The sequence below is a fragment of the Zootoca vivipara genome, chromosome 6 (genome assembly GCF_965207765.1).
Source record: "Zootoca vivipara chromosome 6, rZooViv2.hap1.1, whole genome shotgun sequence".
Lineage (NCBI taxonomy): Eukaryota > Metazoa > Chordata > Lepidosauria > Squamata > Lacertidae > Zootoca > Zootoca vivipara.
In genome coordinates this window covers 40,512,436-40,533,717 of record NC_142589.1, presented here as the reverse complement: position 1 = coordinate 40,533,717, position 21,282 = coordinate 40,512,436, and the positions used below count along the sequence as shown (strand labels likewise).

General features: G+C 45.6%; 1 protein-coding gene and 1 long non-coding RNA gene across 4 annotated transcripts in view; one reads left to right on the top strand and one right to left on the bottom strand.

Annotated features, from left to right (window-relative positions):
* PARD6A (par-6 family cell polarity regulator alpha) overlaps positions 1–6,970 on the bottom strand; it is a 15,485-nt gene extending 8,515 nt beyond the window's left edge. The window contains exons 1-3 of one of the 3 annotated variants that reach the window (XM_088671046.1): positions 6,321–6,461; positions 5,482–5,827; positions 1,238–1,460 (exon numbers count right to left, since the gene is read on the bottom strand). In XM_088671046.1, the coding sequence (XP_088527172.1) occupies positions 1,238–1,433 (196 nt within the window). In that variant the 5' untranslated portion in view covers positions 1,434–1,460; positions 5,482–5,827; positions 6,321–6,461. Of the gene's footprint in view, positions 1–1,237; positions 1,461–5,481; positions 5,828–6,320 lie in introns of all 3 variants that reach the window. The other 2 variants (XM_035120193.3, XM_088671045.1) reach the window with 2 other exon arrangements.
* LOC148685313 (uncharacterized) lies at positions 6,961–21,138 on the top strand. Its single transcript, XR_015950316.1, has 3 exons — positions 6,961–7,087; positions 19,647–19,709; positions 21,088–21,138. It is a non-coding gene; the product is annotated as an uncharacterized LOC148685313 (long non-coding RNA).
* Positions 21,139–21,282: the final 144 nt, after the last annotated feature.

The window sequence follows — 21,282 nt, the reverse complement described above, 5'->3', positions numbered from 1 at the left end:
GAGCGGTACCTATTTATCTACTTGCACTTTGACATGCTTTCAAACTGCTAGGTGGGCAGGAGCTGGGACCGAGCAACGGGAGCTCCCCCCGTCACAGGGATTCGAATTGCTGACCTTCTGATCGGCAAGCCCTAGGCTCTGTGGTTTAGACCACAGAGCCACCCACATCCCGTAATTTCTGGATACTGTTCCTTAAAACATACCAGTGTTGTCTCTATTCAGCAGGGCCCTCCGCAACACCCAACAAACTGTTCTGCCTATGAAATGGTGAAGTTAGGAAATAATCCATTGCTGTAATATCTGAGTACCATCAGCATAGGCACAGACAGTGTAATCCTAACCAACTCTATTCAGAACCAAGTCCTATTGAATTCAGTGGAGCTTACTCCCATGTAAGGGAGTGCTAGGATTGCTTACTTGGGAGAAAGTTCCACTGAGCTCAATGAAGCCTACTTCTGAATAGACATGCTTAAGATGGCACTGATGCCCTCCATCACAGAGATCCACAGCCTGAGCATTAAAAGCACCACATGCACAGCACATTTCACACTTCCACAATTAAACTGTAGGTGTGCAGAATCTGCTATCTGGCACAAAATTCAATTTCTGAATATTTGAGCTTTTCTTTGCTATATTTATACCATGTCTTTCATCTGCCACAGAACTCAAAGGGTTTTCCGAACAGTACTACATCTGCTTAGCTTCAGCAAATTCACTGCATCATGTGCCTTTGTTGCTGTTGCTAAAAATCAAGTAACTAGTCCTACCTACAAAGTTCCTTGCCTTTTCTCCTGGCTAGCAGAAATTGATTGGTGTGTGCGTGTGTGTGTGTGCGTGTATTGCACTCACACACAAACTTTCACAAACACAGAGAACAAAACTGCCTATATCTTACTCATGTCAAATAAATTTGGAGAATCTGGAATTTTAGCCTACTTCATTTCTAATCTTGATCTCAAGGCATTCTTGCCTCTGCAGGTAATGGTGGTATTGTGGTTAGATCATGATCTGGGGGAATCCAGGCTTCAGATCCCCAAGCCAGCTACAGCCTACCCAACCTTGCAAGGCTGTTGTGAAGAAAAAAATAAGTGGGTGAAGAAAACTACGTATACTCCTCTGAGCTCAACACTCCCTTGAGTTCCTTGGGTGGTGGATAGAATAAAATAAAGTAAATAGAACAAATTAGCTGGATTAAAAGGAAAGTGAACTCTAGCCCCCTCCTTAAGAACGTTCTTACCACGTTTCTGGATGATGATCCGGAGCAGAGGATTGGCAGATGACAGTGCCTTGTGGTAATTGTCATCGTTGTTGATGGGCAGCAGGTCTCCATGGATATCCGTATACCCAAGCAAGACATCCACGCAAGGGATTTGGTGGACTCTCTGGATCAGCTGGTAGAAATCCTGGAAGCCACCCGCAGTGGAGCGCTTCATGGCAAAGCGGCGATACTCAGCATCAAACTGCATAAAAGGAGATGGGGGCCAAATGTAAATCAGCAAGCTGCTAAACATGTCCCAGCAAATTCAGGAAAATACTTGCTACATGGCAACTGCCAACCTTGCTGCTGCCAAATGACTCTGGACTCTGCTTCAGTAGGTCAGTATTTCCTCCCCAAATTTCTCAGTCCTTGTCTTGAAGGGGGGGGGGGAATGTGTAGCATCTTTAACAGATATGCCAGGGAGTTAAAACTGCTAGCCTTAATAAAACTGCTTAAGTCTTTTATTTTAAGAACATCACTCCTGGTAAGTAGCATGCCAACTCATTTAGAAGTGGTTATAATGGATCAGTAAGCTCCTCTTCATGCATTTGTTATCTTGCTTGCTCTCATATTCTCCTGGGGTCTGTGCTAGGAGAGAGGAGTGATATGCGTCCCTCCTCCAGCAGTCACAGTAATATTTACACATGGCCAACTACTTGAACATAACGACTGAAGTGGAGAAAAAAACTCCTCTTTACTTCAGAAGGTACCAGTTAAAGAATGTTGTCATTAACCAACTGCAGATACATACCTCAATCATGTAACAAACTATCATTTGGGGTGAGAAACAATTACATATATATACACAATATATTATATATATATATATATATATATATATATATATATATATATATATATATGATTTGTTTATTATTATATTTGCTGTTGCTTTTCTTTTATCTCATTATTTTTATTGCGCAGCTTTTTTAAAAATCTGGAAACTGCCCAGGGGCTTCTTTGGGAGTCCAAAAGGTAAGGTAGACATTTACTAGAATTGATCAATCAATAAACATATTGACAACATAATATATAAATGAAGAGCTTTCTACATGATGGCTTCTCCCCACATCTCCCCCCACCCTGCAAAAAAAGGAGAGGATAGTTTTCAACACACTGTTGTAATGCTGAAAGAATTACGGTACAAGCAAAAGGATGCAGGTTCCAACTCGGGCATCTTCCAGTAAGTCTAAGAAGGACTTCTGCCTGAAACCCTGGAGAGCCTCTGCCTGTCAGTGCAGGCAATACTGAGTAAGATTAACCAATCAACTGACTTGATATAAGGCAGCTTCCTCTGTTCCATCTGAAACTCATAGGTATTGCACCTGATTAATACAGAGACACAAAGGAAAGACCAACCTAAAAAGGGGGGGGGAGAGCGTGTGAGCAAGGAGGATGGTGCTCATATAGACACCTGTGACCTTCCAGATGATGTTAGATGGCAGCTCACATCAGTCCCAACCAGTATAACCAATGGTCAGCAAGGACTACAACCAATGTAGTCCAGCAACATCTGGAGGGCCACAAAATTCCCATTCCTGATGAATAGATAAGTGCATTGCGGAAGGATATGTCTAGAAGCAGCAGGGAATGTTCTTGGGAAGGTGCCTGGATTTCCTACCATCCATAAGAAAGGGTCAAACCAAAAAGATTTACTTGGGCTCCTTGATCACTGCAGATGGTGACAGCAGTCACGAAATTAAAAGACGCCTGCTTCTTGGGAGAAAAGCAATGACAAACCTAGACAGCATCTTAAAAAGCAGAGACATCACCTTGCCGACAAAGGTCCGTATAGTTAAAGCTATGGTTTTCCCAGTAGTGATGTATGGAAGTGAGAGCTGGACCATAAAGAAGGCTGATCGCCGAAGAATTGATGCTTTTGAATTATGGTGCTGGAGGAGACTCTTGAGAGTCCCATGGACTGCAAGAAGATCAAACCTATCCATTCTTAAGGAAATCAGCCCTGAGTGCTCCCTGGAAGGACAGATCGTGAAGCTGAGGCTCCAATACTTTGGCCACCTCATGAGAAGAGAAGAATCCTTGGAAAAGACCCTGATGTTGGGAAAGATTGAGGGCACTAGGAGAAGGGGACGACAGAGGACAAGATGGTTGGACAGTGTTCTCGAAGCTACGAACATGAGTTTGACCAAACTACGGGAGGCAGTGCAAGACAGGAGCGCCTGGCGTGCTATGGTCCATGGGGTCACGAAGAGTCGGACACGACTAAACGACTAAACAACAACAACAAGCAGCATTTCCCTTTCCAGCTTAGCTGTGCCCCTTGTCACCTCCCATCTCCCCAACTGAGCCTGTAGGAGTCTAGGTGCACAAGGCAGATCACAACTTTTGAAGCAGCTTCCTTCTTCAGTGGGGTGTGTGGGTGGGCAACCTTTTTTTCTGTCAAGAGGAGTAATCCAGCAGTGGGCAGGGTTGGAGTCATAAGTGGCTGGGACCACAGTCAAAGGTTGGTGGGGACACCCCCTTTCCCCCGGTTTCTCCTATGCTTGTCAATCACATGAAATTGGACCAAGGGTCCAGGTTTCCCATCCTCTGCCCTACAGGAAGACACCTAGGCCAGCCAGGAGACACCTAGGCCAGCCAGGAGAGAAGCTGCATTGTGTGCCCCCCCCCCGGCAGACTGCATTTTCACAAATCATGAACTGTTACAAAACCTTATCTGAAGTGGCGAATCCCCAAATGGGAGAAATAACATCAGTTCTAGTAGGATCGAGAGCAGGGCCTTAACTAGGGGGTGGCAAGGTGGCCCTCCTGCAAAATCGGCTTAAAAGTATGTGTATATATATATATATATATATATACACACACACACACACACACACACACACACACACACACATACACACACACACAGTATATTCCTGCGTATAAGACTACTTTTTAACCCAGGAAAATCTTCTCAAAAGTCTGGGGTCGTCCTATACGCCGGGTTGTATTTCTTATACAGTGAGTATATCCCAAACTCTATATTTTAACTGGAAAAGTTGGGGGTCGTCTTATACGCCCAGTCGTCTTATACGCCGGAATATACGGTATATATTATTGCCTCATGAGAAAAAGTTTTAAATAGAGGGTGAATTGAATGGGGGGCATGTTTTGGAGGAGAGGTGGAAAGAAGAGCTAATTTGTCTGTGGCTGGGGGTGTAATCTGGATGGTTCTGCCAAGGGCGCATCATCCGGCTATGGCTCTGATCGAGAAAGAGGGAGAGAAGGACAAAAGCAGGTGAAAACAATACCAGGTACTTGCTCCTATTTGAGCTGGACTATTTCATGCCCCTACAGCAGGGGTAGGAAACCTGTGGCCCTCCAGATGTTGTTGGACTCCAACTCCCATCAGCCCCTGCTAACCATAGCCAATGGTTAGCAATGATGGGGGCTGCAATTCAGCAGCATTTGGAGGGCCACAGGCTTCTTTCTTCTGCCCTGCAGTTTCATCGACTGATGAGTTTTTAATATTGTCAGATTCTAATTTTATTTGGGGGCCGTTTTTCATACCAGCTCAGTATCCTCTATGCTGACCAATGACAGCTCTCCAGAATTTTAGGCTGGCACCTTTCGCGGCCCTACCTGAAGATGTCAGGGTCCAAACCTGGGACCTTGTCAAAGGATTTGTGTTCTTAAAGGCAGGATATAAATTAGAGCAACAAACAGCCTATTAAAGCCAAACAGGAAACCTTGGATAATGCTTGCCTTATCAGGTTATTCGCACACTCAGCTCCATGTTGTCCTCTGCCTCTGACTGGCACCATCTCTCCAGGGTCCTAGGCAGAGGTCTGTCCCATTACCCAAACCTTTTAACTAGAAATTCAGGGATTCATCCTGGGACATTTTGCATGCAAAGCACGTGCTTTACCAAATAGCCATGATTCCTCATTGGACTTAAGTCAGGGGGTGCTCCAGAAATGCTGTACTGTATATAATCTGGGGTGTGCCTGTCTGTCCCAGCCAGTTGCCTGTTGGAAAATTCTGACCCTCTAAAGAGAACAACAAATTTAATCCCAAGGGAGAATTAATGTCAATGGTCAGTAGAATTCTAAGAAAGATCAGTTGGGTTCTGCAACCTTCTAGTCTGAAGTTGGAGATGTGTCCTCGCATTTGCAATGCGTATTTGGGGAGGGAAATAAACCGTAAAGGATCTCTCTCCAGCCTCTATTACTGCTCTCTCGAAGGCACGTTAATAAACCCAAGAAGACTGAACTGCATACCTGCTGACCCACCACGTACCCCACACCTCCCTTCACTTCCAAATCGGATTTAACGCTGGATCAATATCCGGCTCCACCGATTCCTTGAGGCATCCCCTCGCTTCCATAAATCAGCTCGGCATCCCTCCGAGGCCCCGAAGCTAAATAGCCACGGGTCTGATGCCCGGTTCTGGTGCTCCCGGTTCTGGTGCACCATTGCATAACCGGCGGAGAACTCTGGCATCCCTCGGTTCCCTTTCCCGGGAGAAGGGTTTTCCCGCACACATACTCCGCATCGAAGCCAGCAATCCCCACGGATCGGAGCAATAATCCTCTGCTGGCAGTCTCCACACTGCCGAAGGATTGGCTGGGGGGGAAGCATAAACAATCGGCCAGTTCCGCCATCCACTAGGCCAGGCTAGACGCGCACAGCAGACACCCGGGACAGGAGATAAAGCGGGGGTGGGTGGGGAGGGCGAGATGCGTGGCGCAAGCCCGTCAAGTCGTGGGGCTGGTGCAAGCCTTTGGGGGGGGGGGGAGACGGTGGCGGCAGCTGCCCGGTACACCTGCTGCAAGCCGGATCAAGGCTGCCCCCAGCAGGGCGAACGGCCCCCCCGCTGTGACCTGGGCCCCAGCGACAAGAGGGTAAGGGGGCGAGCTAGACGGAGCTCGCGTTTGTGGGTCTGGAAAACCACTCCCGAGCTGGAGAGGCTGCAGCTCCGGCGCCGCCGATGCGCAGAGCTTGCCCTGCTGCTGGTGAGCACATTCCCCCTCTTTCTCCCGGGCAAATCAGCAGCAACAGATTTGACCCCCCCTCTCTCTACCTCGCCGCCCCCCACCCTGGGGGCGGGCGCGCTCACCTTGCTCTTGACCTCGATGACGGGCTCCGGGCTGCGCGCCGGTGTGCGGTGGTGCTTGGCCATGCTGCGCCGGGCAGGGCAGGGCAGGGCCGGCTTGCTCCTCCCGCCCCGCACTGCTACTGCTGCCGCTGCCGCTGCTCCACCAGCAGAAACAGCAAACAGGAGAAGGAGGCGGAGGCCAGGAGAGAGAACTCACCGGCCATGACGTCAGCCCCCAGCAGGTTGGGGGGATGCCGCGCGATTGGCGTAGGCCGGCCAAAGAGGGCGGGCTCAGAACGTCCGCGGCGCAAGGATGGAAGGTTGCTGACAACGTCGCCTAGGTAACCGGGGCCCGGGGCGTTCCAAGGTGTATCCGACGGCGTGAGATCAAAAGGAGGGCGAGTTGGACGGCAGTTCGCGCGCGCGGACGCTGGGGGAATCCGCCTCCCCGGCGTTGTCTGGCTTCTACATGAGGCAGAAAGGTCGAGCCTTCATTAGTTAAGTGCTGCAATAGCCTCTGCTTCTTGCTTTTGTTTAGACCGTCGTTAGGGTTCAGAATTAACAGCAGACGTAGCTGCCGTTGCTCTAATAAGTGCAAAAAAGGAGTTACCGCCTGCAGCCTCGGACCTCAAGGCAGCTGCACACGTTCGTTTTGCAGCCACTCTAATGAGAAACGCAATGGGGAAGACAGCATGATAACCTTCTGGCTGCCGCCCAAACTCTGCGTCGGGAAAAGATGGAACATGAGGGGCAGGACGGCGGTATACGAGACTCTCAGAGCCTTGCCAGTGAGTAGCAATAAGGAAATGGATTGGAGGCCCCCTTTTGGTGGCTGGTGCACACAAGCACTTTCTGGCAGCAGAGAGACCCATACAAGTGAACCCAAACCCCATGAGGATGCATAGACACGAGCGACTTCTGTGCTGCTCACGTGTCACTGTGCAAGTAGTATATTTTGGAGTTGCAAATATAATGTAACTTTCTTTTGGACAGCATAACTTGATTTACACTCAATGTTGGCTAGCATATGACAATTCATTAGATGCGCATTGATCCCACCTTGCCCCTCCCCCACCATCAAAAATATGTTGATATACAGAGCAGGGAGGCTTTAAGTACTGCTGACAAGTCACCTCACTTTCAAACAGTTTGAAAACTCTGTTCTAAACTATGTAGTTTCTGACAGAAAAAGCTTTTTCTCTACCAGATCTATGGAACTCACTGCCATAGAATGCTATTCTGCCTGTGGACTTATTAGAAGAACTAGAGAAATTCATGGCAGAAACTCTGGGGTTAAAATCCCAAGTGCTATATAGACATATTTGCATGTGTGTTGCTAATTGTAATTGTACTGTTTTGGGTTTTCTGCATACTTGTGAGGTATCTGGACTGTGTTTTGTTGAAGGTTATGAGAGCAAAAAATCAAGGAAGGAAGGAAACGTAAGCTTCTGGGTGTCCTAAAAAAACGGTCAGATTCTATGCTAGATTAGGAACTACACTTTATGACTCATGGTTCACAGAGATACATGCTGCTGCTGAATGATTGCAGCTCTCTGAATTCTTTTAATTACCCTTGAGAAGGGGGATCATCTCATCTGAAATGCACTGGGGGAGTATCAGAGCAGAAGAACACAGATTTTTAAAAGGATTGAATGAACAGTGTTGATCAATAGTGGAGACTTTGTACATTATTTGCTTTCCTGTGCAGCAGATGTTTTCTATAGGGACAGTGTAAATAGTTACAGCACCACTGACCTCTCTTTTTGCTGCTGCTGCTGTTGACTCACCAGATATTTGTGTGATATCTATTCTGTGAGGTGTGAAATAATAAAGAGGAGAGTGCATTTAGCTGCGAGTAGAAAGCCTAATATAGTGTAGCCACAACTGAAGTCAGTTTTTGCCAGATTACCAGTTTGGGAATTCTTTTCCAGAGCTCCAAATTTGTTTGTTTCTTGCTCAGAACCCTTGTAAACAGGGGTGGGAAATTGGTGGCCCACAGATATTGCTGGATTCCCATCAGACCCAGTCAGCATCCAACAAGACCGGGGGGGGGGCATGAAAGTGATGGAGGAGAGGAGAAAAATCTACCTGTAAATGTCTCTTGCATTTCTCTCAGGCAACAGCAACACTAGGCATATCAGCTGCCCCCCCCCCACCTAACACAGTGTAGACCTCCCTTCCCCTGGTGCCCATCTGCTCAGCAGGCAGCAGTTAAAATGGGGCTATGGGTGTGGGGCAATAAGAGTGGGCAGGACTTGGGAGAGAAGCGGATAAGCCATGCCTTGCTCATGGTCTGGAGGTTCCCCACACCACACCTGGTATATAGGTCTTTGTTTTCTATGCTGTCTTCTTTTCCAAAACAAAACAACACTGCTTACAATCCATGTTGACAAACTGAGGATGAAGAGAGGGGGAAGGAAGACTAAACTTTGGTGGAGGGTGGTAACATATCCAGAACTGTCCTTGCCACCTCCTTGCCACCCCATCAGGGCACATGTTGCCATAAAGCACATTCCTGGACACCTTACCCCACTCATGCCCTTGGTAGGCTCACTGGCTGCACTAAGAGCTACCATTCCTGCTCAAATCAGCACTGCTGCACTCAGCACCCCTGAATCCTTGGAGATTTCTGTACAAGACTGTAAAGTTACATAGGCCCCTGGTTCTTGTGCATGTACAAGATTTCTCATGGACCTTTCAATGCTGGCTGATCCCCATGCCTCCAGGATGATGACAAAGAGCTTCAAGTTCAGAGCAGACTTGAGTCTTGGCAGGCCTCTACTTAATAATTAAGCACTTATTTACAATGTAATCTCTAAATGCAAACACACAGAGAAGCCTGAGAAGCCTTAGGGCACTTTTAAAGACAATTATATATTTGTAGATGGGAGCTCATTTCTTCAGATGCATGAAATGCAGTCCTTGGTTAGCAGATTCATAATACACAGGGAGACAGAGAGATGATGTGAACAGTAGGGCTCAAATACCACAAAATATAAGAGGTGCAGTTTAGGGATGTCATGACTTCTATTCTTAAAGTTTAAAATCCTCTCCCCCATCTCATGTATCAATTGAGGATAGTGCTGCTTCATACATTTGATAAAGTTGCCTCTAGTACAGAGGTAGGTTGTAACCTCTAGTCTATGGGCCAAATTTGGCTGGCCAGGGGTTCAGATTTGGCCTGCAAGCCCATTTTCCCAAAACCATGCCCACCTGCCCCACACCTGATGTTTTATGTGACAACAGGTGTGGGCTAGATAGAGCCACAGCTGCCAGTGCCAATTGGGAGCCTTAAAGTGCACTGGCAAGGGGAAACTGGCAAGGGGAAACCCCAAGCCTCAGGTGATTTAAAGCACTTTGCAAGCCCTGTGTGGTGCTTTGAAGTCCCAACAATGGGACCTCAAGGCTCCCAATCACCTGACATCATTGTGACATCAGGTGATTGAGAGGGGACGGCCTTGCCTGCCTGTCCAACTTGGCCCACAAGCCTAGATCTGATAAGGGTTTTTCCTGAGGAGCCAAAAAGGCTCCCCACTTCTGTTTAGTGCATGAAAGTTTCTGCCACAATAAGGTTTTTAAGGTGCAGTAGGACTTGTTTGTGTTTTCTGTAACTGATTAACAAGGCTACCCTTCTGGAATCTCCCATGTGCAGATTCTTATTAATATGAAATGCTATTTCCCGTAATGAAGGTCATATGAGAAAATCTACCCTTCAAAGGAACTCTAGCATCTAGTCCCAGTTGTTGTTGTCTGAGGCAGGGATACTGCCCTTAAGAGTGTAACAGAAGTGGGCAAGATTCCTGAGGCCTGTCTCTCTGGGGACTGAGAGTGGGGTGCAGTTATCTACCTGGAATCTTCCCCCCTTTTCTTCTTTTCTTGTCAAATGAAAGAAGGGAGAAGAGCTCAATTGCACCTACTATGCTCCCTTCTGAACAGAAATTGACACAACCAGGGTTAGTTGATAAACCCAGTCCCATCCAATTCATACACTAGAGCGGTGGTACAGTTAGCAAATTTTAGGCTCTGGATTTATTGGCCTTGTGCATTCCAATCTTTAGATGGTGTGTCCTCCTTCTGTCTTTGGGGACACTCCTGATCAGTTCTGCTGAGTGGGGCCCTGAACTTCTGCCCTGACGGGAAATGCTTTACGCCAAGCCAGGCCACTGTTTGTTCTTGCTCAGTATTGTGTACAATGACTGGTAACAGCTCTCCAGGGCTTCAGGCAGTGGACATTCCCAGGAACTTCTGCATGAAAGGTAGATGCCCTAATATTGTAGATCAGTATTGTAGCTCAGTATTGACTTGCAGTAACTCTATCAGGCAGGGTTTCATACAAGGGCAATTCCCACCTGTACCTGGAGATGCTGAGGACTGAGTCTGGGACCTTCTGGGTACAAAACAGATGTTCTACCATGTGCAGCTACATCCAGTGCTATTTTGCTATAAAAAGAGATGTCGGAACTCACCATGAACAGCTCCCTTATTTTATAATGGCAACGGCACCCACATGAGAGGTGCCACAACTGAGTTCCAGTGAGTTCCAGCTGGGGGAAAAAGCCCTGGCTACATCCCTTTTCAATGAACCAGTTTAGCTGGAACTTCTTCCCAGTCTCTCCCCCTCCCACAATTAAAAACCTAAGCCTCCACTCCTCCTAGCCATTAAAGATAGAAATGGGAGAAAGCAGCTGGGGGCAAGTCTTCAAAACCTGAATCAGCACAGCCCTCCCCAGCCCCGCAAGATTGTTTTAATCTCGTGAATTTTAACTTAAAATAAAAAAGAAAAGTTTCTTGATGCTATTCTTTTGTTTATTTTGGGATCAAAGTCTTTAATATTTCCCCCCTCTGTCACACATTGACATTTGCCAAGTTTTTCCTACCACCACAGGGGCTGGAAATAGGCCTTTTGAACATGAAAGAGATTCTCTTTGCAGTTTTATTGCATGGGTTTTTGTTTGTTTGTTTGATTTTGCACTTTAAAAGAATCTACAGACTTGGTGAGGCTTGGATTAAAATTAAAGGAGTTGGCAGCGAGAGGCCTGCCAATAGTTTTCCTGCTCCCTGTTGATGTATCAGTTTGTAAGAGTGCACAAAACTGCTTTACAATGTTAAGTGTTCTTATTCGGCAGAGTAAGAAAGTAAGGAGACTCCTGTTGGATTGGACCATCTAATCCAGCATCCCATTTCCTACAGTGGTTGGCGAGATGCTTCTGAGAAGTCCACAAGGAAGGCATGAAGGCAGTGCCCCCCCTACAGTCCCTCCCTCCCCACAACTGATTCTGAGTGACCAACTGCCTTTGAATATGAACATTTGCTATGGTCATTGTGGTTAATAGCTGTTCATTGAGTTCTCATTCCTTGGGAATTTGACTAGTCTAATCCACTTTTAAAGCCTTCTGCAACTTAGATGCTATCAGCACATCTTGTGGCACTGAGTTTCACAAGTTAAAAAACCTATTGCCAATCAACTCAATTTAGTTAACTCTAATCCTAGTATGATGGAGAAGGAAGGGAGGGGTGGAAATATAGCTCTATCCAGCTTCTCTATACCATGTATAATGTTATTAATTTCTGTTGTGACCTGTCTTACTACCAGTAGTATTCCCCTTGTCCTTCCCTTCCTGTGCAGAATGCACTGGAAAGTGTGTCACACAACACTTGCTCTAATGTAACATCGTCTAGCCTCGCCAACGTCTACTAATCTCCTTGCAAACAAGTCAGTAAATTGTTCATTGTGGTCCCCACATTCTCATCTTCCTAATTTTTGGACCCAGAAATAACAACAAACACATGCAGCAGGTTGGGTGAGACAAAGGGGGCCTTTTCATCTCTCCTGCCCTTCCGAACAGGAGGCTGAAAGCTGTGTGTGTCACATCTCTCTTTTCCAGCAGCTTCTTAGGATGACCTTGTCTGGCTGTTCTCTCTCTCTCTCTCTTTCTCTCTCTTTTTGTGAGGAGAGCCTGGCTCATGTTTGTAAAGGAGGCTGTGTCGGGGAGGGAGTACAGATGCCATCCTGCAATAATGGGAATGTTTCGGTCCGTTTCCCCACTGGATTTATTGCAAGCTGTGCTGCTGCTGATGCAGTGGCCAGGCGCAGGGACTGAGCTATATTTCTCTCCCCCCTCAGATTTTAGCCAGACAATTTTGGCTCCTGGTGGCCCTAAACGTTCCCATTCCCCTCACCCTAGGCTTGGCCAATGCCACAAAGGCAAAAGGGGCATCAGACTATTTGTGGAATCGCAGGGAGGACAGTTCTTCCTCAGCTTTCTCACGTCCTCTATCCATGCCCGTCTCTGTATTTTGGAGGCAAAAAAACCCCTTTTGCTGTGCTCTCCTGACTTAATATTGGATTGGTTCCTGATGCTTCTCAACCTAAGGAGAGAGAATGGTAGGCAGCCACACAGTGCCATCAGGATTTGTGCTTATCTCCAGCATGTTGAAATCATCATTTTAAAAAAAAAAACACAAGGTTTTGGGACTCGAAGCTTGTTCGCAAGGCACAAGTCTTGGACTTGGAAAGGCAGCCTTCCAGTATGTATGTGTGTAGATTGATCTCTATTAGGAGTGACCAATACAGTATGTAGTTCTCCAGATGCTGCTGGACTCCAACTTCCATCACCCTGACTATGGGCTATTCTCATCATGGATGTGCATGGTATTTTGAAGAATAAGAGTAAGGTCCTTCAATGGATGAGCACAGTCTAAAAATCTGATACAGGGAAGGCAACATAAGGAGGGGGAGGAAGAGAGCGAGAAAGAGATGAATGTAACAAGAGAAGTTGATCCAGTTAAATTACACATACCCGTGTTTCTCCAAAAATAAGACACCGTCTGATTTTTATTTTTTCTAAAAAAAAAACCCCACTATGGCTTATTTTCAGGGGATGTCTTATCTTTTCCCTCCTCCTCCTGCTGCAGCCGGCATTGCTGCTGTGCCTATCACTATGTATTATTTTCGGGGTATGGCTTATATTCCTTGAATGCTTAAAAATCCTGCTATGGCTTATTTTATGGCTATGTCTTATTTTCGGAGAAACGGGGTACTTTAAGGGTGATCCAACACATGGTTAAAATAAGCCCAATTGTGTTTAATGGCGTTTAAACCTGAGGAGCACATTCCCTCATGTGGAACCTTTCAGGGAGCACATGCCAGTGGTTGGAAGGCCAGAGGCAAAAGTGGGCAGAGCAATGGATGCATGCAACTTGTATCTTTCTACAGCAGGTTGCATCCCAGCCAGACAAAAGTCAGAGGTTTACACATGCAGGCACACAGACAACACACACACCTTTCCATCCACTGCTGGGCAGAGAGGCCTAGAGGGCTACTTTCAGCCCCTGGACCTGAGGTTCCTCACTCCTATGCAGAGGACTACAGCCTCAAAGGCTGCATTTGAGAAGGGCTAAGGGCTTGTACCATATCCCTTAGCCTTGCTTGTGCTGTGCCTAGAAAGCGTGGGCCTGAGCCGTTTTCCGTTTGCCCCACTGCTTTCCCTGGGAAAGCCCACTATTCACCACTGAATTGGTGCAAACTTCAATCCACAGAAAATCCAATCGATGTCTGCTTTGATTCAGTGGTAAGGAGTAGGTTTTCCCTGGGGGAAAGTGGTGGGACAAGCGGAAGTGTGGACACGCCCTAAGTTGTAATTATTGACTTGCAACAATGGCAGCCTTGTCTCTTGCTTTCTCATGATGCACCGATAGAGCAAGCCAATTGTGCTGGGATTTTACTGATGTAATGCCTGCTGCCGAAACATGCAGTTAGGAGTCCAGGGGCGAGCAAGCTGCTGCCTTCCAGATATTTGGTGGACTACAACTCCCATTAGCTCCAGCCAGTGTGGCCAATGATCAGGGATAATGTGAGCTGCAGTCCAACAACATTTGGAGGGCTCCACCTTGGCTAGGCTTGAGTAAGACAAACTTGAAGACATCAAAATCTTCTGTAAGCGTTTGTCATTTAGATACTGAGGGCAATCCTACTCAGAGTAGACCAGTTGAAGTTCATTAACTTGACTAAACGAGGTTTGTTAATTTGTGTTTACTCTGAGTAGGGCTTAATTAACTACAATCTTCTAAAACTAAGCAAACACTGGCAGGACTGCTAGACATAAGGAATTGGGCTGATTAAACACTTTTCACCTGTGCTAACATTCCCTGCTTTTCCCTTAAAAAAAACAGTACACCACAACCAGCACTGTGCTTTGCCCTGCACTCAGCTATCCTGTAAGCATTTTTTAAAGGGGAAAGAACCCATTTTTAAAAATTTGGGGGAGAGAAGCAGGCAGGAGATGTAGGACTTGTACTCATTCCCCCCCCAACAACACCCTTGTGTTTCTTGCTGCAGCAGGCTGTAGAGTTTCATTGGGGTGTCCAGTTTGCCCTGGGTTTGCTCTTAAGCAGGACCATTCCTCCCCTGTGACTCCTTGTAGCCTGACAGCTCACACACTGGACTGGGTGCAAGCACAGAAGGCGGTTCCACCTTGGCTGCTTGTTGAGCCCCTTATCTCTGCCCAGAATATGGGTTGCAGCAAACCCTGGGGTGTATCTTGCCCCACCAGGCTGGTGTTGAGCTTGTACATATCTATCGGCAGCCCTGGCAGGTGTTCAGCCTGCCTGAAGTCAGCAGCTTAGCAGATGTCTGATGGAGGTAAAAAGGTCCTTGCCATATTGTGCCTTTTCGGCTTTTGCACTCCACAAACCATTACTGTGGGGCCAGTTTTCATAGGTCTCCCAGTGGGAAGGCAGCATGGTGAAGTTGGCAGAATGGTGCAGTGAAACATTGTGAATTGTTGTGCTCAGAATGGAGAGGGAATGTTAGGTGCTCCACTTCAGGCAACAAAATGCTTTGGGCTGGCACTGCAGAGTTTATTTTTTTGTGTGTATTTGTTTATTTCCATCTTGGAAGCTAACCCAACATATGTGGAGTGCTCAGTTGGTGCCCACACCCAGACCTGCTTAGTTTCAGGTAAGGTAGCTGCCTCATGTACCCTTAGACCAGAGCTTTCCAATCTGTGTGCTGCGCGAACGCTCCCTGTGCTTCTGGAAAGGGGTTAGTTTAACCTCCAGATTGCTAATAAAACTGAATTACTGTGTTTTGAAATGATGCATGTCTAAAAAGTATGTCACCAACCTGAAAAGTTTGGAAAGCTCTGCCTTAAAATATATTCTGGGCTCTTTTCACATTCAGCTTCCTTCTACTCACTCTGTGCTGGTAGCACAGGTCCACCTGATCACATTTTCAAATTTATGCGTTAACAAAATTTATATACCACTTGATTGTAAATAGGCCGCTAAGCAGTTTACAACCCCCCTCCCCAAACATTTAATTTTATCAGTAAAAGATAGCTAAAAACAGGTACAGGCAGCAACCATTTTAGGTGTGTCCAGTTGACACGTGATCGCCAATGCAAGGGTCTTTTTGGACCCAGAAGAGGGCAGAATGGGGGTGGGGATGGGGGCAGGATGTAATGGGGCAGGGCGCTCTAATGCAAACTCCGCTGATGGACACAGGGGCCCGGAACAGAACCCCTGTGCAAAATTGTCGCTGCTTGTATTTAAAAACATACAAAAATAATTAAAATAGCAAGCTAAAAAGAAATTAAAACAAGTGTCAGGTTAGACTTGGCTAAACAAAACACACCCTACAAGTGTCTTTATTTTCCATAGACGTCCCTGATTTATTGAAGCCGTCCCAGTTTCTGATTTGTTTCCAGAATGCCCCACTTTTCCTTAGGTCTTAGGATGTCCCTATTTCCACTAGAGAAATGTTGGAGGGTATGGAGTTATCTAACCCCCGCCCCCAAGCCGTCTGAAGGCAATCCTGTATAGGGAAGGGTTTTTTTTTTTAAAAGTTTTATGATTTATGATGTTTTTATATATGTTGGAAGCTGCCCAGAGAGGCTAGGGCAACCCAGTAAAATGTGTCAGGTATAAATAGTAAAATTATCATTACAGAATGGGACGCCCCTATTTTCATCGGAGAAATGTTGGAGGGTATGGAAAAAATTTTAAGCAGGTGCTAAAAGTGTACAGCATTGCTTTTTGACAATGGGCAGGGAGTTCCAACGTTTAAGCGCTATTACATGTGTGTACTTTTCACATAAACATATCAACCTCTTTAATATTGTTGTTATGACACTCCCCCAAAACACCACCAAGAATGTGAGCCGAGAAGAGTCTCAGTTCATTCACTGAGAGTGACTTTGGCTGAGTAAGAACCACCTTGACTGTCTCCTCCAGTGCCTGGTGTAGCTTTTGCTGTGCAATCTCTGGGGCTGATGGGAGTTGGAGTTCAACAACATCTGGAGGGACACAGGTTCCCCCACCTCCCAGTTTAAAGCATTTTTGTTGTTGTTGTTTAGTCGTTTAGTCGTGTCTGTCTCTTCGTGACCCCATGGACCATAGCACGCCAGGCATTTTTAGGCATTTTTAGCCTCACTGTTTAGCACACTCTCAAAGCTTCCCAGTATGCCTTAGGTCTATACTGGAAAACAGTCCCTGGCCCCAGGCTTCCAATCTAAAAGACAGTACAGTACACACAAGGAAAAAGTGATGGGGAGGAAGGAAAGGAATAAAATAAAGCTTGGTCACTAGTTATTATAGTTTCTTTCTTTCTAAATTACAGCATTTTTATCCTGCCCTTTTTTTTAGTGCAAATTTGCCACTCAGGGTGGCTTACAAGACCATAACCATTGCAACATCTAAAAAAAAGAAAAAAGGTGGGGGTGGGGGAGACAGGATCAGGAGTTAAAAATTGTCATGACCAGCTGGGATGGCAACAGTTCAGGGAGCCCATCGGAATGGCTGCAGATACCGGTAGGTGATGATGGCTGAGGGAAAGCCAAAGGCAGCTGGTCCATCAGGAGAGGCAATGAATTATGTGTTGCATTCAGTCTGCATCAGTACAAAGGCAACCAAGCTAGAAATGTTGCTGGATAAACCCTGGCTGCTCAGTTTATTTAATGACTGATTTTTAAACGGATATTCAAGGTGGCTTACAATCAAAACGAAAGCAGAACAGAGTAAGAAAAAACACATTTAAACAAAAATGCTTGTTGGGTGTTTCATACCATTTGTTCACATACACACCAATGAGCAGGAGTATATAGCGCAACACCACTGTTTTTGAATCAGTGTGACTGTGATCTTGTACTTACCTGGAATTAAGCTCCATTGAACTCAGTGGTGCTTAGTTTTGACTGCATAGATTCAGCTTTTAAAACACTTCAAGCTTTAACAAAAGGTATTCAACAAGCTGAAAATTCACCTTTTAGCTTTTAATTAGAAATGAAAGCAATCTTGCAATAAACTGTACCATTTAAACTGCTAGTGTGAAGTAGGAACCCCAACAAATAAAAGGAGAAAAAGTATCCAATCTCTCCTTTGATTATTTTCTTCACTCTCTTAACTTTCTCCTTCTCCATGCTAATCAGACACAAACGCACTTGATAGTCTCACTATCACCACATTCACTTACCGTAACAAAGAGGGTCTGTCAATTATCCTGGTGCTCTAGCAGATGATGTTCTGAAAGTTGTGGTGCTGTGCTTCCCTCTATCTTTCCTGCACTACATGAATTGCAATTCATGTTTTTCTGTTTGTTCCAGAGCTAAAGTCTTCTGGATCTGCCTGCATTTAAGTGTACAGTGACGAGAGGCATTCTAGTTGACAAAATGGTCTATATTCTATCAAAGTTTTTCTTCAAAAATGTGATAATTATTTTTATTATGAGAAAAATAGCGGTGTACTGTAGAGTTTTATGGAGATGTCTTATGAGTTTTTAAACTGGTTGACCTCCTTGGGCCATTCTGGATAAAGTGGCACAGAACTGTAATCAATCATCCAGGGCTCAGTCCATTAATGGAGCAGCAGTCATGCTGAGCTGCCAAAAGGAGATGCAAATGCTGTAGTCGCCACTCATTTGTCAGCTGTCAGAATTATATTAGTGGTTTACACTACTGTACAGGGTGAAGATACAGTGAACCAGTCTGTGCAATTGGATGTGACACAGCATGTGTTGTGTACAAGAGATGCAAATGCATTAGCAGAGGAGATGGAGCAAAAACAAAAGTGACTTGGGAGGTGGTGGGCTCTCCTTTGCTGGAGGCATTTTGGCAGAGTTTGCATGGTTTTCTCTTGAGGATGCTATGGCTGAATCCTGCGTTGAGCAGCCAGGATTTGACTAGAAGACCTCAACGGTATCTTCCAACACAATGAGTCTAAGGCTGTGGAGTAAAGTTTTCAGACATGCCAGCCATGCTGTTTGTATACGTTTCAGCATTCTTACCCAGCCAGCTCTGAGTATTCCTTGGGTATCTACAGTGCCATATGTATCGGAGTTTCCCTTGGGCCTTCGGGGTCCTAGCAGTTGCCCAAGAATGCCAGGTGCTGATCTCTGGACAATTCCACTTCCAATTACTGAGTGCAGGCTCGTGAAGTCCAGCATTCTGTTTGCCCCCAGCAGCTCAGCAGGGCAATCACCTTCCGCTGTTGCTTACCTGGTCCCATTCCCACAGAGCTATCATGACTAATGTTCCTTGATAGACCTAGCTTTCCATTAATTGGTCTAATTATATTTTAAAGCTCTCTGAGCAAGCGTCCATCGCCTCATCTTGTAACACTGAATTTCACAAGTTAATTAAGTGCTGTGGGAAGAAGTAATTACTTTTGTCTCCTGAATCTACTGCCTATCAGTTTCAATGGGTGGCCCTGAGATATTTTATTATGATGGGGGAAGACAAGAGTGTTCTCTAGCCATTTGCTCCCAATGTGCAAAATTTTATAAACCTGTGTCATGTCCCCGCCTACCATATTTTTTCTTCTAAATAAGTGCTCACTCGATTGAATGCTCCCCCATACTAAAAAAAAAATCCTTGCCACAAAAAATTAGCACATGAAGGGAAAGGATCCTAGCCTTTTTCTCTGACATACTAATTTTCTGTGTGTAGAGACTGGGGAATGGTTTGGTATGGAAGAATGCAGGTATCATCTGAAGCATGCTCTGCAATTTGAAGTGGCTTAGGGCCCTCATATCTGATGGAATGCCTCCTCACTTAACAACTTGCCTATGCATTAAGAGGAGACCCTTTTCCAAACTCAGTTTGTAGGAGGCATATAATGCATGGGTCGTCAACTTGATGCCCACAGGTGCTGTGGCACCCATGAGGGCTTCCAATAGCCCCTGGACAGGTGCCCCAAACTCTGGATTTTTCATTTTAAAAAGGCTCCAGCTCTCCTAGAAAGTAAGTTATTGAGGAAAATGTGCAGGTATCCTCTAATCAATTTCTCTGAAATGAGTGTGGTGCTGCTCTCTTATATATATATTTTCTGATATTCCCTGTTCTTATTTGACAGTAGCAGCATGTGAACTCCATAAACAGCACCAGCAGGAGTCAGGACATAGCTGACTTCCTATGGGTAAGCATAAAGTGGTCACAGGGTGGTTGTCTCTAATACTGTGTTAAGCCACACTTCCCATGGCAGCCATTTTGTGTTATGACACATTCCCTCCGTGGCAGCCATTTTCTGAGTGGCACCCCCACAACTTCTGAAAACTTCTGAATTTTTTTTTAAACTTTCTAAGACCAATAAGAGTTGAAATCTTTCTGTTCTGTTCCATAGATCTATTACCTGCCAGCATGACCTGAAGTTCCTTATTTTACTGTTTACTATGTTGCAGGCAACATGTTGCTGCCAACCTAGCAGTTCGAAAGCACGTCAAAGTGCAAGTAGATAAATAGGTACCGCTCCGGCGGGAAGGTAAACAGCGTTTCCGTGTGCTGGTTTCGCCAGAAGCGGCTTAGTCATGCTGGCCACATGACCAGGAAGCTGTATGCCGGCTCCCTCGGCCAGTAAAGCAAGATGAGCGCCGGAACCCCAGAGTCATCCGCGACTGGACTTAACCGTCAGCGGTCCTTTACCTTTTTATGTTACAGGCAAGAGTTCAGTGCATATTCAGACTAGCACAAAGACAAGTTTTCAAATAACCTTCAGACTACTTGAAGGTTTGTTTACCACTCTTAATTTAGAAAATCCCAGAGAGGTGCAACAAACCTAATTCTGCACTGCTCAGGTGGCATCTCAAACTCTGTGTTCAGTACTGGGAGCCACACTTTTAAGGACACTGACAAACTGGAACGTGTCCAGAGGAGGAAGATCAGGAAGGTGAGGGGTCAGGAAACCAAGTCCTTTGAGGAACTTTATGGTTGAAATAGCTGGGAGACATGATAGCAGTCTTCAAATATCTGAATGATGCTTATGCCAGAATCGAACAGATGTTCTCTGTAGCTCAATAACACCTTTCTCTAAGCTGGTACCCTCTCATCAGCCCCAACCAGCATAGCCAATAATCAGAGATGCAGGGAGTAGTGGCCCAAAATACTTTGAGGGCACCACATTTGGAAAGGCTGCTCTGGCAAGCAAGGCTATATTGTTTTATCGATTATAATTGTTTTATTCATGATTTGTTAATCACTGTATTTTCCCATCTATAAGACGACCCCATGTATAGTACTCCCCCTATTTTGGGGGGACTCAGATTTAAGAAAATGGGGGGGGATATATCCGTGTATAAGACGTCCCCCTAATTTTTCGACATTATTTTTTAGGGGGGAAACCTGGTCTTATACATGGAAAAATACGGTATTTTGTATTATTTATGCTGAATTTGTTATTATGTTATGCAGCCTAAAATACTAGAGTCATTTATCTGGGAGTAAACCCCACTTAATACAACTTACTTCTGAAAAGATGTTAATAGGATTTCACTGTTAATGGGCCGCTGCGTTTCCTGCAGAATCCAACAGATGGCGATACTGCATAAAGAATACTTCTCCATCTACTGCCGGTAATGCTCCTACATGTAATGAAACACCCACTAATTTTGGAATTGTTATCATCATCCACAATAGTTCCTGGTTTGAATGAAACCATCGCTCCAATGCATTAGCCTGAATTCAGTAGCCGCACTCTCTGAGCTTCTGTCCCCACT